At 39.3% G+C, this 17,071-nt stretch overlaps 1 protein-coding gene across 1 annotated transcript in view; it reads right to left on the reverse strand.

Annotated features, from left to right (window-relative positions):
• Window positions 1-17,071, reverse strand: part of KIFAP3 (kinesin associated protein 3) — a 64,580-nt gene that overhangs the window by 17,503 nt on the left and 30,006 nt on the right. Inside the window, exons 13-18 of the mRNA XM_042873357.1 lie at window positions 16,101-16,213; window positions 15,107-15,272; window positions 14,774-14,899; window positions 14,294-14,392; window positions 12,926-13,011; window positions 3,791-3,980 (exon numbers count right to left, since the gene is read on the reverse strand). Coding sequence (XP_042729291.1) covers window positions 3,791-3,980; window positions 12,926-13,011; window positions 14,294-14,392; window positions 14,774-14,899; window positions 15,107-15,272; window positions 16,101-16,213 — 780 coding nt within the window. The remainder of the gene's footprint in view (window positions 1-3,790; window positions 3,981-12,925; window positions 13,012-14,293; window positions 14,393-14,773; window positions 14,900-15,106; window positions 15,273-16,100; window positions 16,214-17,071) is intronic.

A 17,071-nucleotide genomic window follows, 5' to 3' on the forward strand; every position in this document is an offset into this window, starting at 1 on the left:
TGCCCCATCAGTGAAAGTGAGCACAGAGGAAAAAGTAATGAGAAGGGTCAAACACAGGTCTACAGTAACAGCATAAAAGCAGAGAGCAACAATGGTTTTAATTCATCAAGACTCTGCCTCTCACCACAGTATCTTTTAAAACTGGTTGAAGAAAGCAAACAATCAACAGGAAAGCAGCTTCACAATCAATTTTTTTCCCCACATCCACTATTTCTGTGTCTTCCTGCTATTTATTTCCTAAAAGAGTGGTCTTTTTACATGATGTACTCACAGGAACACATGCTACTGTTTCCTTTTGCTTCTTTTATATTAAAAGCATCAGCATACAAAGATGTAAACATCTGTAAGGCCAGTAGTATTCCTTAAAGCTTTACCGTCTCTCCTCGCTTTATAAAGAGAAGGAAATCAGGGGCTGACATCTTCCCTCCGTTACATCAGCGTAAATCCAGAGTCTTTGAAGTGAAGTCAGTGCACTGACCCCAGCTGAATGAGAGCCCAGCTTCGCTCTTTCCTGTTCCCGTCCCCCAAACTCACTCCTTGTTAATATTAAGGGCACAGTTACTACCTGGTAATATTAGGCTCTCAGTAGGTAAAACAATTTCATTAAAACAGAGCCTCTCTTGGTTTGTTTCCATTATTGTATGAAAATGATCTGAGCTTCATAGAGCAGAAAGCAGCCCAGGAAGAACCAGGCAGAAACAGGTACATTCTGATGGACAATTTAATAGTTTACCAGAGGAGAGAGATTCCTAATGACTAGGAAGTTACAAATGCCATTCCACTTTAAAGAAAGAGAGATAAGACCCAGGGAATCACAGGCCACTCAGCTTAACCTCTGTGGTTTCAAATCTACTAAAACTGCCTGTGCAGGAAGCAGTGGAAAGTTACTTACAGACACACGGGCTTAAAGATGACAACTCAGGCATTCAAACAAATCTCCCTGTGCTTTATGAATTCACCTGATGTTTTTTGAAGATAATATAGTGACAAATGATAAAAGGAATAGAATTGACACATCTAGATTTCCAGCAGACGTTTGATGAGGTGCTACGGAGATTCATTTAGAAGATAATACCTCATGGGAAAGTGACCAAATACAATGCAACAGATTGTAAATGAAAAATGCTAGCCATGATCAGACTACATTTTAGCTGCACAAGATAGCTGTAAATGGCTATATTCTAATTGTATACATGTGCATACAGTATGTGAAAGGGTATTACTTGACAAGCAAATATATTGGCACGGATCTGTATTACTGTCTTTCAGCATGCTCAGATAGACACAAATGCTCTGTGATAGCGTACGAATTAAAGGGACCAAAGAAAAGGGAGGAAAGCTGAAATGGCTGTTATTAACACATGCCAAGATTTTCTATCTGTGTATTTTTCATATCAGCATTTCTGCACGTGGAGCATTCCACAGGAAAAACAATCTAACAAGTGACTGTGTTTTAAAGAGGTGAGCTTAAAGCTTAATAAGTTTATCTGCTTTCAAATATCTCATTTCCTTTCTGCTAATAAAACATGCATTATATTTCCACTCTGAGACCAGAGTTACCACTGGTTAAAAATGTCTTCACTCAACAGCGCTAAGATTCAAGCCATAGCACTCAGAGTTCTGGCTCCCATGGATTTAAATGAAAATGGAAGCACACGGATACCATCAGCAGCAAATAACCTGATTACAGTTAAAGGACCATCTGCTGTTATGTACATTTCAACACAAATTAGGGTTAAGTACCTTCACCGCAAAGGAGACACCAAACTCAAAGGTAACTCCAGAGATTCTACCAAGTTCTTGAGGTAGGGTTAGATCACATTTCAAGAGATGTTTGGCATCATTCCAATAGGAACTCACCTTGTCAACGGCAAACTAGCACTGTTAGGGCTGAGGGCAGATACGTACTGTGCGTGAGCTACCAGCACAGGTCACCAAAATACAAACATGTCACTTCTGACTGCACAAAAGCTATTATTTTTTCTCATTTCTGACCAACTCTGTCCTTCAGAAACCCAAATACCTACTCCAACTGGTACAGCAATCCATAGCCTTTTTAGAGAAAAGTTACATCCCTTCTGGCCACACCTCACAAGTATGAATCTGGCAGAGTTTAGAAGCACACCATTACTGGCACTTGCTGGAGGAAACCTGAGAAGAGAATCTGCATTTTGAATATATTCCCTTAGTCTAATACTTTCTAAAACAAAAGCATTTTTCAAACATCTGCAGAACGTGTCACTGGAAATCTGCCCCTCCTTACTGGTCAAGTAGCAGTTCCAACACAAAAATCTCTGTTCAGGTAAATTAAGCATGTAACATAAATGGTTAAAAACCAGGAAACTCGCTGCTAACAGTGACGCTCCATTTCTAGCTCCTACTGTTTGGAAAATAAGTGGCCCTGGGAAACGAGCAAAGGTTTGCTGCCTCTAAAGCAGACACCACAACAGGCACACTGTCACATCTCTAACTCAGGAAGCCTGAAATAGACTTGATGTAATTAGAGAACCTGGTACCATACTACACATGGCTTACACTGCTCATCCTGAATGTCCAGTACAGTGAAATAAAGCTGCAGGATCCAAAAAGGAAAAAAACTTACCACTACAGAGGCACATTGCTACATCTGATGTCCGTAACCACACAGATGAATAAGAATCCTTAAGTTCTGATGTATTTTAAGAATAATTTTTGAAATGCCACTGTGATATTGCACGTTTATTTTCTCACAGTAACTACAAATAAAGCTTACAGATTTCAGTGGTTTTATTTTTCTTATTAATATTCCTGCAAATTCATCCAGAGTCAGAGTTTTGTGACTCATGCTTCATAGCAAAGGACTGGACACTTGTATGGAAAATTCAGAAGCCACACACACATACGCAGCTATGCAGGAGTTTGAAAAGGAAATAAAACCACAAGCTTGAGAGCATAAGCCAAATCCTAGCTGTGAAAGGTTATGAAGACATTAATCCAGTGGGCAAGTCATTTCATGAGGTCTCCCTGCAGGGTGAGAGCGTACCTGGAAGGTTCAGCAAAAGCAACCCCTGGAGAGAGGATACTGGACTAGAGACATCAGTGGGAGTGAGCTACTATTACTCCTTTAGAGGATATAAAAGGAGTAATCTTCAATATGAAAATGACTCCTCTCAATTTTAATTATTAAGCAATAAAACTTTTCATACAACGATCTCAAAAGAAATAGAATTTCCATTACAAATTCACATGCCTCTTTAGATACATGACAGCACAATTAGACAGTGATTCACAGAATGATTGCTTCTGCTCAGAAACATGCATATTTGATGTGGCTTAACTGAAATCTTGCATCAAGTTCTGCAAGAAAGTTCCATTACAGAACTAAAACAAGGCAGAACAAAATGCAGCATCAAATCCCACAGCTGTACTGCTCTGAATTTAACAGCGATGAGAAAAGGTTTGTGTTTGGTTAAGCAAACAAGCTATGAATGTAAGAAAGAGCTGTGAGGGAACACAGCTGGGCCACCACCCTTTAGATCAGTAATCATGCTCTGCTAGGTAGACCCGTTCACATCTCTAAGGACCTGCCACACTTTGTACTCCAACTACATGGAAAAACAGCACTCAATCCTTCATTAACACTTTAGCAAGGACAAACAAATCCCCAGCAAGTAAGCATCATCACTGCTCCCCCTGACACACAGAGGCAGCTGTACCAGTTTGACCATCCTTCCTACAGCAACAGGCCAGATCCTGGTTTCCAGCACAGAGGTAGCTATCCCAGCACTGAATGCTAATACATGCTGCTTACCTGCATTGTAGTAGAGATCAGGTCTTTCCAGAATATCTCCCTCGTGGATGTAGGGCTCGATAGGATCATCCCCATACAGATACTGCTCACTGTCATCCATCTGCCGACTCTCCACCATCTCCAGCCACTGAGAGTTGTGCCATCGAAATTTCTCACTTTGGATTTTTTTCGCCCATTCCTCATCATATTCCTGTTAGTAAAAAAAAAAAAAGAAACAAAAACAAAACAAACTAAAAGTGACCACACAAGAGGTTGTGATGAAGAATAGACAAAGACCTATTTGGTTGAACAGGAAATAGCAGAGGAATTTAACATCAGCAAAAGATTCAAGTTTCAGCACTCAGTGCCTTAAATCTTTTAAGTGTGTAGAATACTTTGAGCTAAAAAGGCAATGATTTTCCAAACACCAGGCCTCATTTTGGTTTTGTACGTGCAGCAGCAGTACAATCTTCCCTTCACAGTTTGTAACTCTGTACTGTCCAGAAAATTCTCTTGCTTTGAGCAAGGCAGTCCCACCATCATGGTCTCCTCGCTGGCAGTGTCAAGAAGAGCCTATTACTGCCAATTTTCAGAGGGAATGCAGGAATTAAACACAAACACTGGCCAAATACTGTTTGATCTCATTAGAATCACAGAATGGTTTGGGTTTAAAGGGACCTTTAAGATCATGTAGTTCCAACCCCCTGCTATAGGCAAGGACACCTCCCTTTAGACCAGGTTGCTCACAGCGCCATCCAGCATGGCCTTGAATGCTGCCAGGGAGGGGGCATCCATAACCTCTCTGAGCAACCTGTCCCAATTACTCAAGAAGAACAAAAAAGGCTGTGATAAAACCAGTTAAAAGTCTTTGTTTCACAAGCACCAGAAAAACAGGATTTATTCTCAGCTTCCTGTCAAACTTCAAAATAGATTGCTACGTTTAATATTGAACACCCACAAAACTGGCACACAACACTCTTGAATAGGTTATGGGAAGCCAAGACAAAACTAAAGCCAGAGAAGAACCTTTCCAGAACACTGAGGGAAACAGGACAATAGCTATAGGCTACTATGGAAACAAAAGGTAGTCATGAAATTTCAGGCTGGAATACAGCCTAACTGCACTCTCTGATGATGTGATATTCAATATAAAGGAATATCAGAAGGAAAAGACATAGCAGTCAGTGCAGTCAGCTGTTTAGAAGGTTCCTCTAAGCAGAGCAGACTGTCTGGGCTGCTGATTACCACTGAGCAATCACAGACCTTGTAGTACTCAGATTTTCAATACTGCTGGAAAAATAGGGCACAACTACCTGTAGGCACTTATGAATAAGTTAAAGCTACAGGTGTTATCAATTTAGGAAGATCCACAAATAACGCACAGGACTATTACCTTTTTTAATCAAAGAATTGTGACAGAGAACAACGTTCATAACAATAAAGTGTTTCTGGTTGTGGGAAGCAACATCCTTGTGAGGCAGGTCCCAGCACACGCACCTCACTGCCTTCTAACTTGACTCCAAAAGAGACAAAAACTGAAAATCATTTCTTACCTCAAGATAGTTAACATACACTCTAGACAGACTTCCCTCTGAGATCTAGCTGGAGCACTTTTAGGTTTTTAAAATCCGTTTTACTTAGCCCAGAAGGGAAGGAAGATTGTTCGTACAATTAACAACGCCTTGGCTGCAGAAGTGGTAATTTCTTAAACTGCTCCAGCTAGACATGCAAAAGCAGATCTGTCTACAACCTGAGGTAAAAAAATAGCAGTGAAGACAGAGTAAGTTGGCTTAGTAGCTCAGATTAAACTTCTGAAACCCCTATGGACTGAATTTGAGCGATCAAATCATAATCATATCATAAAGTAAGTCAAAATCAAATCATAATCACATCATAGTAAGTCAAAATCAAATCATAATCACATCATAAAGTAAGTTTAAACTTACTTTATAGTCAGGATACCTTGTCTTCACTGCTGTTAACCTGACGTGGGTACCACACTGTCTACCTAGCCTTTGCCCTTTCCACCCTTCTGACTGCTGGTAACACAAAAACCAGCTGGTTCAGTCCTTCCAACAGAAGATTCTCCAACACTGCTAACCAGCCTATCTCAAGGCTCCAAGATCCCACAGGGAATCACGTTGCATTGTACAACCATAAACCATTACGCTATGGCAGTGGGCTTTAAGACTGTTTTACTTGGAAGAACAGCGAGTTTGTTTCTCCTGGCTTACAGCAGGAAGTGAACTCCTTTTTGATGAGACATCCACGCACGCTGCAGATGTGGAGCCCTGATCAGTCTGTGGTATCATTCTCTATTTCTCAGAATCCACCTCTGATCAGCAGCAGTTGTGATCTTTTTAATTCCCTTCTGCACCACCCTGGCACTCGAGCAGTTCTGTTCAACACCTGCTCTCATGCACAGCATCCATGCACAGAACAAGCATCACCTGTGGGATCTACAGAGGCTCCCAGTCCCTGCTAGCCTCAAGCAAAATTCCAAGTTGCTGTCAACCGTACAGTAATGCAGTATCCTTAGGGAGGAAAACAAATCAACCAACCTCACACCTCACACCATTAGGAAAAAGAACACCTCATGCTGTTTGTGCTTCTTGATATTCCCCCCACACACACTTCGGCTCTCAATTAAACGGAAATCCTAAAGCGTTCTCTGGCAAAGGAAGGCTCAGCATCATAATCTATAAAATGACCCAGAAAAAAAGAAAATGAAAGCAGGAGTTTCAGTGCCACACGACAAGCATCTTGGAAGCATCTACTTTGCTGCATCTGCCAGAGCTAAAACGTGGACTATTATATCAGCCCTCAACAGTTGTGAATTACTTACAAGCTTTAGAGAAACACCTTGTAACTGCCAAAGATCACACTGTAGTCTTAGCAAAACTATTCCCAGAAATCACGATTGCAAAGAGGTGGAAGAAAGAAACAAGTTTTACAAACGGCAAATTAGATTAATCCATGGGAAAGCTGAATTCCTTTCACATTACCTTGTTTACTTCTAAAAGTTCCCAAAAGCAGGAAGGCCAGTAGCTAAATCTCTATTTCACATTTACCATCAGTGCACTTTGAAAACGGGTCTACCTCCCAGAAATTAAAAACCAAAGGAATCCCAAGTGGCCAACACCACTGTCCCATTTCACAGGACTGTCTGAACTGGCTGGACGTTTTCTACCAATAGGCATTAATTTAATATACTCCTGAAAAAAAAAATCAGTTAACACCATTCAGATTGTTGCTCTTTTTTTCAATTATTTTTATTTAGACAGCAAGATAGAATACCCCTATGCATTCTACATTTCTCTTCTTACATTAGGAGGCTTCGAACCTGCAGGTATTTCCCCTGAATCATCCATAAACTTTTGGAAAACAGGATGAGTAACTGACTGGCAAATTACTGGTTATGAGACCGAACATAGTTTCACATTACTTACAGATGCCAAGCTACCAGTTCAAACAGTCTGGTTTTTGTGTCTCTAACCTGCACTTCACTAGGAATGACCAACAAGAACAAAGAGATGGCCATGCCAGAGTAGGATCAACGATGAGCCGTATCAAGGGTTTCATTCTGGCAGCAATCCTAGAAAAGGATGATTTGCAGCAATCTCAGATGATTTACGTAACCTCAACACAAAAAAGTTCATTTAAGTACTGCATGATCAAGGATTTGTCTGTAAATTTTCCACAGAAATGCGCAGAAACACCACTGGGTGAATGATTAATGGAATAACATCAGAATGGAAGAAAAGCTGTAAATGCAGGACTACAGCCAAAAGGCACAAAGAAACCAAATTAAAGAAACCAAATTAAGGAATTTTAGGGCAAAACAATTCCCTAAAACACAGTAAGGCTTCCAGTAATTATATTTTCAGCTATTAAAAGCTTTTTAAAAAACAAAAAAGAAATGAAGTGCGCCTTCTTGAAACTAAGGAATGCCTGCAAAAATTAAACCAGAAAACTAAACATTATGGAGACAAACACAGCTTTGTCCCCTCCAGTGCTTTTGAACACCAGTCCACCAGAAAAGAAGCGGATGGAATGTGCCTATTCTCCACCCCTCACCCCAAATACAGCACGGGCAGTAACATAAAAGGAGGAATCCTGAAGGTTGATTTTATTCTCTTTGGAGCTCCCTGACATCACTGTTTTTAACATTCGGTTTCCATAAATCCAGAAGTGACATGGAAGATGTATGGCTTGACTCTGCAAGGAATGTGCCATCCTTTTTGAAGTTCTGCTTCCAACTTTGTTTACTACTGAACCATTGAAATATTATGAAGCGTTAACTGGCCTATTATCAGAGCGTGTCTGTTCCCTATCAGGGGTCCCTTTTGTCACTGGTTTCCGTCACACCTTGTATCTGATTAACACACTATAGGATAACATAGAGCTACACAGATCTGCTTTGTGTTCCCTCGCAGCTGATGAAAAACAGATTTTCCTTTTCACTTTAATGTGGTTGCCCTTTAATTGGGTCTGTAATAGGGTTCATTTGATGCGATTCCTCATACTAAACTAAAACTGCTATACAGTAAGTTAAACGTTCGTTATGTTTAAGGCCATGGTCAGTAAAGTGATACGTTACATTCTTCATTATTTAAACATTCCTAAAACATATAGTTTACAAGAAAGGTTAAAGTAACCATTTTTTTTAGTTAAGGAAAGATTTATCTTGTCTAGCTAACCAAAATTTAGGCACTTAATTTAAACTACACACCTCTATAAAGCAAGGATAGAAACAGATGGTATGGATCACCTTCCGTGGGTGTCTATGACACCTATCTTAGGCTAAGTAGTACCAGAGGGCAATTCAATGACAGCTCAAAAAAACCTCTAACTTCTGCTGGCACAACTCATGGTTACCTCTCTGCAAATGGGCTCATCACTAAATATCTGCTGATAGCAGACTGGTAAAAACCTACAAAATGGAATTAAAGGCAAAGTAGCAAAAAGAAACAACATTCATGTCTCCTAAACCTAGGTGTCTACATTAAAAACACTTTCCAGGATTCCTATACTGTCAACAACTGAAGAGTTCAACTCTTTTCTCCTTGAAGAAATTAGAGGCGTCTCGTTGGCCAACTGTTATAGAAGTAACAGAGACAACTGGTTTGGTTCAACTTCCTAGTTTTTCAGTTCCAAAGAGTAAGCACCAATGCTAGAATGAAATCTGTATAGGTAACTTTATGTGAAGACAAAAGAATCAGAACCCACGTACCCCAACACTCCCTGTACTGTGGTCATTTGTCTCATCCATGCGGAGTCTTTCTGCTAGGAGCTCTTTGCCACAAAAAGCTGCCACAAAAAGCACCAAGGCAGACTGATTTCAAACTTCATAATGCAGAAGTTGAAAATACTAGTCAGCAGTACGGCCAGCAGTCCACAGCTGCTCTACTGCCCACCTCTCTGCAGTCAGGATGGCTAGAAGATAACAGAGGTACGCAACAGCGTGGAAATAGGGAGCCCTGACAAACAAGGTAGAAACTCTTTCCTGGAGTACAGCACTCACGAAAGGCGGACACCAGGCTGGAGTCAAAGGTTATCTGCTTTCAGAATACGGTGCTTATTCAAATAAAGCCCGTGCTAAATCCCTGTGGTCTGCTTTTCCTTGATTTTCAGAGAGCTGGTCAACGTCTTGAACAGCTGGCTCCAAATCCCTGAGGATTCACAGCACATTCCTGCTTCTTATGTGAACTTCGAGCATTCGCAACGTGGAGAACTTGGGTCACAGCATTTGGCTAATAGACAAAGATGCAAGCTACTCATTAACACAGCTACTCATTAACACAGCTTTCCATCCGAGAAACATTGCCTGGCTTTCACTGCAAGTATTTGGGGAAAAACAATGAGAGCTGGAAAAAAGCACAACCGAAACACCACACCTTAAAAATACCTTAAGCACGTGGCCCTTAGTGCTGTAGCTATATCTTTGTTTTTTACTTCTGTACAAAGGACAGTAATTCACTCTACATCATAAGGGAAGTAAGATGGTACAGTGGGCCTGGATTCAAAGCAAAAAAAAAAACAACTGAACAGGAAATCTGTCTGAAAACTGGGGAGTAGGAAAGCTCATTAGACCAAAGACTAAAGATCTGATTGTGGTTAAATATCTTTTGAATAAACTAAAAATATCATTTAATGGCAGCAAGGGAAAGCAAAGAACAGAAGACAAGAAAACTGAACCATTAATAATTTCATCAGCTCTTCATAATACTGTCTGAAGTGAACAGAGTAAAACCTTCTTGAGTAAACTGACATTTATTTCACAAGCATCAAGAACAAATGTCCAGGACCAGAGGAAGGGCAAACTTCATTCGCTTGGGAATCCCACTGTTGCCTCCAGGCTTCCAGTTGAGCCATACAACCTGTCCAGCCTTAGGTGTACAGCCACACTCAGCTAACTACTCGGTGTTAAGACTCAGCACATAACACAAAACCAAAGCTTTTCTAAATTATCAACACAGACTTCTTTTTGACAAAAGCAGTATCTTGCTTCTACCAGCAAAAAGCCAAGACTTCCCAGAACATACTATGCTAAAGCAACACATCTGTTTCGCTTCATCAATGGCAGAGTCCAGCCAAACTGTATTAAACAAATCATCACTAGTGTAACATTTCCATAATTTCTGTGACAATTACTTTACTACAGTAAGTACATCTCCCCTAAGGCATATAAGGCATCTGATTTTCTACAGTGTTATTTCAATCACACTACATAGAGCTCATTGATGAGTGAAAGAAGCATTTGTCTCCCTAAGAAGAAACGACTATCAAATCTCTTCTCCATCATTTACTTTCTGAACTCCATTATCAGAAGAACTAACCCTGTCAGCATGTATACAAGACTGCAAACTTAAGATTCTCTTCTTGTGGATTCAACACTGATCAGAAATTTCAACAATCCTAGAGACTATGCCTGTTCAGACACTTCAGAAGACACTGGCAGCGTAAGAAGAGCACGCAGCTAAACATCTCAGTGTTCATAGGCTACTTTATCATATAATAGAAGCTACATTGCAGAATGTCTTTCAAGACCTGAGGGTTTTGAGAACTCACTGATTCACATATTCTCTATTTGCCATCCAGGATGAGTTGCCTTTATAGCCTGTGATTTGTTTGGTACTGGAAAACGGAGTGCTACCAGCCCATAACACAGCCAAGGAAGCAGTCAAGCAGTGGTACTCCATCTTCCAGAAAATAGGGTGTTATTGTGCTTCCTGTGCCCCACACAGCCAGTGTTAGCTATAGCTTATGCCATTTATAACACCACAACTAAATAATAAAGCTGAAAAGACCTCCACAGAAAGGGAGTTCTCCTAATACGCCAATGAACCCTGCTACAAAGTAATCTACCATCATACCAAACACTCAGTACTGAATATCTTCTCTCCCATCCCCAAAATCAGCAGAACCAAGTCATTTTCTGCTTCTATTCTTCCTCAATGCCTGTGAGAAGCCTGCTTCTCACAAGCTCAGAGAGGCTCTTCCCATTGATTACCACAGCACTCCTCAGTCTTTCCTCATGCAGCAGCATGAAGATGACCTCTTCCCAGGAAGAAAGGGGAAAAAAAAGCTCAGTAGATTTACTCTGAAGTTCATGCTGAATGTGAAGCTGTGTCTGAAAGCACTTATTCTTCTGGATTCCATAAAATAAAGCTTGCTGAATACTACTAACACAGTAGTATCTGCTTACTGAAAAATTAGTCCCACATTGCAAAGCTTCCCTTAACAAACATAAAAGCCCCTAAGACACCTGGAAGCTGCGCTGGCCCTAAGGAGGGGAAAGAAAAAAAAAAAGGTGTTGGAAACATTGATAAATATCCAGCTTCATCCAATGGATAAACTCTTCCTACCATTTCCCTTGGAGAGGTCTCTGGAAGTGACTGATCCTGGTAATACCCCTCAGAAATGAGTACTAATGCATCTTAGTTGAAATCTTGCTTTTAATGAACATTAACTGCCACTGATCAGCAAGGCACAATTGTAATCCTATACCTCTACCAAGTACAGCAGAGAGACAAGAAGAATTCCAATACAGAGAGTGTTATGTCATTTTACTTCTTACTTCAGAAGATTATTAAACCTTACAGAGAACAAGCTGCAATATGCATAATTCCGCAGAGGAAGAAAATAAGTAGCTTATAGCAAAAGCAGTGACATAGGCCAATATTCTGATATTACTCTTGACTCACAGTCAAGTTCTCCTTGTAAGATTTAATTTCACAGCAGCTGCTCTACATACAAAAGGTGTGTATTTACATAATTCTAAAAGACTATTAAATGCCAGGATTTCTTCTTGTCAATAGAAGTTAATTGGATTAAACAGGGCAGGACTTTTAACAATGAAATGCAACTTTTATATAAAATCACAAAGGTAAAAGCATTGGGAAGAATGCCATGAGAAGTGTGAAAGCTTCTATAGGCAGAGATACTCACAAGTGGACTACATTTACTACATATTGTTGTCTCTTTTATAGCAATATTGCTTTAATTCTAAGTTCAATATTCTTAGTTTTCCTCTCAAGTTAACAGTTTAAAATAAAGCAGCTGTCCCAAAGGTGTCTTCTGATGAATGGATAATTAGACAAACTAAGCCATGAAGCTGAAATGAAACCTATCGTAGAGTTGAGACAATACTAAAAAGTTCACTATTACACTGCTTGGTACCCCAGCAGAAAACAGCCAGCTTTAGAACTGCCTCCCATGTTTTCTTTTTGAAAACAAAACAAAAAACAAAAATAACCAGACCTGACATCAGGCATTGTAGAAAAAGCTGAATAAAAGTCAATAAAAGCTGCTGGGTAACAGGAGCCATTTGTTTGGAGAACTGTGACTTCTGAAAGCTTGACATGCTTATGCACTGTGATTAATTTTATTTTTATTTAGGTTAAAAAAGCATTTCTTGAAAGTGTTCACAGTCTATAGTTCACTGTTATGAGTTTTCTAAGTATGTATGTGCTTTCTGGAAGTTTGGTACACCACCCTGAATAATGATTGTGTGAATTCAGCTTTTACTTAAGTGATTGCACATGGAAAACGTATTCAGTTTGTAAGTATGAACATGTTGCCATCCAGTTATTATTTCACAGTTATGTCACATAGAGATGCTCTTGAAAGATGGATGAGAAAAATCAGACCTACCGCTATAATGTCCAGGGTGTTGTCACAAACTTTGCGTATCTCAGCATTTTTATCATGCATCAGGTCTATAAGATATGCTGGAGCCTCTGGAAAGAACCTGTTAAGGATAAAAGCTGGGGTTGCTTTGCACAGTCCCATCTTCCTCCAATTACAACTTTCTTTAAGAACCACAGTGGGGAATTTTCTATCACATGTGAATTTCGGCAGCCTGCTCCCTTACCACCTTTTTTGTTTGTTTACATCACATTTTAAGCTATGCCAATAATCTTCAACATTTATGAAGAAAAATTAAGTACTCTTACAAAAAATCTGCCACAAGGAAACCTGTATACATATATATCTGCATATCGATGCCTTTGGGTCTAACATGTTAGTTCATCTCCATGGAATGCTTGAATATTTCAGGAACATTACCTTTGTAATCTTTCTGGAGTTCTACTATCTAAAAAGTTTCCAGTGTAAGATACCAAAGCGAGGCCTATAGTGCAAATGAGAGTATTATTACTAGATCAATTTGAATGAGAAATATTACTTGAATCTTAGCACTATAACATAACAGATATGAATGTAAATATAATGTTCTTTAACATCTAAACTCTCGGGAGTCAAAACAGGAGAACAACATCCCAAACAGCTTTTCAGATATTCCTCAGTGCTCAACAGAAGCAAGGACATTAAGAGGTAGCCATCGTGTTGTTAGCAAAATAATCATTAACCTGCTGTCTTTACAAGGGTCCCAGTCAACCTACAGTTGAGTTGTACCTTTCAGTACAACTTCACACTCATCTAATGCCCACAGAGCCTCTTTCCACAGCCTTTGGATCACCTGTATAAGCTCAACATCAACATCAGAAGTGATTGAAAAAAATAAGAAATGACTGTAGAGGAATTGGCATATCAACTTTTGATACAGAACTTAATACAGAACATAATATTTTAATGAAGAAAGCAGACGAAAAATGCAAAGCAGGCATTATTTATGGCATCTAGTTTGATGTAAGAAAACACACTATTAAGGTAGTTCTGTTCACTTCACTTCAGACTATGCAGCATATAAACATAACAAACTTCTTGGGCTGCATCACATTTAATTAAGTTATTCCACAGACTATCATTAAGAAGTCATAGAACAATTCAGATTGGACAGGAAACAAAGGCTCATCTAGCCCAATGTCACTGACCCCCTCCCATTTCAAAGCAAACCAAATCTGAATCTGTACTATTCATCCTGCACTCCACTCAACATTTTTCCTTCAGCTGAAATAAACCATTTACAAAGACATCTGAAACCAAGAAATTTATGGGCCAAATAACAGCAACAGCAAATTAACAACAGTAATTCTGTATGTTTGATCATTAAAAAGATACGAGTTTCCTTGATAATGACATCTCTGGTGGCTTGGTGGAAGACCATCTGATAAAAAACATAAATGATCTGGCAGACAAACTCATCATCTTCCTGCTGAGCTGTGAGGGAGAAAAGAATATATATAATTTAAGATCTCACATCTAGATGCTCTTGATGCTTAGATAAAGCCCAGCTCTTACACTCAGCTAGACAGTTCAGTGGTATGCACAAAAATCCAACTCCTGACAATAGAATAGAAGAATGCTTCCTTCCCTGCTGCAGTCAAGTAGAAAAATTAGATTGCAGCACCAACTGTGAAGGTATATAAGCCTTAAATCTATTAAACCACTAGATCAGTATTTCCTTATCAGTATTAGAGTAATCACTCCTCCTTTCATATACAAAGACCATAGCCTTATCTCACAAGAAAAGACGAACACAGTACTTGGTTACAACACAGCTACAGCAGCTAAATGTCTATGAAATACAAGGCAAAATACCATTTAAAAGCTCAATGAGGGCAGGAATGATTCCAGATTTGGCCAGCAGAGCAGCGCAAGAGTCGTCCATAGAAACAGTTCCAATCATTATCACCACTTCTAAAACAAGGTCATCTTCTGCAGAACCTGGAAGACAAAAGAAACAAAGCACTGCCTCTTAGAAATTCTTCTTCTGTCAGTTGGATTTTTATTTGTAGATACAATTCTGCTTTTCACCGTTACGTTTCCCCAAACCACCAAGTCAGAGGTAGGCAGACTCTACGCTGGAAGAACAATATGTGAACACTCTTTCAGAGACACCACTTTGAAAGACTAACCAACCTTTATACAGACCTGGTTTCAGTTTATCCTTCAGGTATGGAACAAGTTTGTACTCTTTCAGCACAAGCTCCCAGTCCAGATCTGGTAGGGTCAAGTTTGCAAGTGTTCCCAAGCATTCAATCACAAATTCTTCCTCTTCATCATTTGATATTTGAGCTGCCAAATCACCAACATAATCCTAACGAAAACACATCAGAAGGATGACGAGCATTAAAGGCCAACAACCTGGGGTTCTGAAGGATTCACAACTCGATCAAATCAAAACTAGTTCTCAAATGCTAGAGAGACTCTTCCCCTGAAACTAAGGCTGATATGGCAGTTTCACTTGCAGTTCAAAAATGACTCCAGCATTTCAGTATTCTTCCTCAGTCTTTCACTTTTAAGGGGTATGAATAATTTATTCAGATGTTCTAGAGGAAGCTATGACTGTACATACACTGAAAGTTCCAGAAAGATTTCAGAGAATGAAGAAAGTGAATACCATACTTTGTTAGGAACAGCAGTGACATCACCTTCCCTTAAGGTGTTGAAAAATGGCTTTTTGAAAAAAGGGTTTTCAAATACAGGAGAGTCAAGAATTTTACTTACTATCCATACTGTTTTCAGACAATTTGATATTAAATTCTTGCTTTAATTATACATTTAATTTACTCAGTTAGGATGTTATGTTATTCCCCTCTTTTCTTTTTAGCATCTAGAATATCAATACAAACCAATTAACCAAGAAAATAAAAGCTTCTATTTTGCCCACTAGCTATAAAAGCAGAGATACAGGATAACTTAATTGTTACGCACACTAGCAATTACTTTTTGGTCTGCTTGTTCATTTTGGAACAGGGTTTTGTGGGATACAGCTTAAGTTCTGTTTGTTTTCTCTATAGTGAGGGATCCTCCTAAAATAAAATATAAATACTCACCAACCCATGACACCTGTAAAGGAAAACTACAGCAGCCAGGCTTTTCCAGCAGGAAGAATCAGAGATCACAGACAACAGACAGTACTTACAATAAACAGGTTTTTAGTAGGCCCATCATGTTGTGAAATATTCCTGATCATCTTCATTAACAATGGGTCCTTAAATTTCAACGCTCTCTTCATCAGCATTTTCAAACCATTTCCTGAAAAGAAAACCTCTTAGGAAGCCTTTCAAATTCAAGTGAGAAATATACTGGCCAAAAGGAAAAGAAGAGCAAAACAGCTTTAAAATTCGAAAGAAAAAAGTGAAGAATCTGAACAGGAACAATTTATTCTCCCAAGCTGAAGAGATAGAACTGCTCTGCACAAGTTCCAGAGCTTCTCTACAACAACAAACAATACGTACTGGTGAGACATCTGACTTTTTGTCAGAAAAATAAGGGCTTCAGGTGAGCTCAGTCACTTGTTCAGATCAAGAGAGGTTCTAGATCCAAATAATTATCTTATTATGAGTGGAGATGCAGCTGTTGGTACCAGCTCAGGAATCATTCTCTCCACCTAAAGTATGTCACTACTGTTTTACAGGACGATCTACCAGACACGCAATATGGGAATACACATACAGACACACAGATCTGGTAGCACAGGGCAAGCTGCACTGTCACAATTACATTTCCAAAAGATCGCTTTGCCTGTAAGTGTTATTGGCTCCAATTCTGTTTTTACGTCTTTAATATAAAATTGGATCTCCCTTATCCTTCTTTTACAGAGCTCCACAGAGAACTTTAAAGTGCTGTCCATAAAATCAATTGATTGCATTTTTCCCTTTTGAAGTCTAAAAACGTATTACAGTAGTCCATAGTGAAAATTCTGAGCACAAATGAAAAATTAGAGCTACTAAATAGCAGTGTGCCACACCAAGCTGCTAGGATGCAAACAGTGGAACTTAAAGAGCAATTTAGAGAGCCACTAAACAAAATGCAGACATCCGTACTACTGAACAATATGCTAGAATGCCAGAGATACACAACTAGAACAAAAAAGAAAGGAAAGATGCAATT

The sequence above is a fragment of the Lagopus leucura genome, unplaced genomic scaffold, assembly GCF_019238085.1.
Source record: "Lagopus leucura isolate 7727_CA_CO unplaced genomic scaffold, USGS_WTPT01 Super-Scaffold_100009, whole genome shotgun sequence".
NCBI classification, from domain to species: domain Eukaryota; kingdom Metazoa; phylum Chordata; class Aves; order Galliformes; family Phasianidae; genus Lagopus; species Lagopus leucura.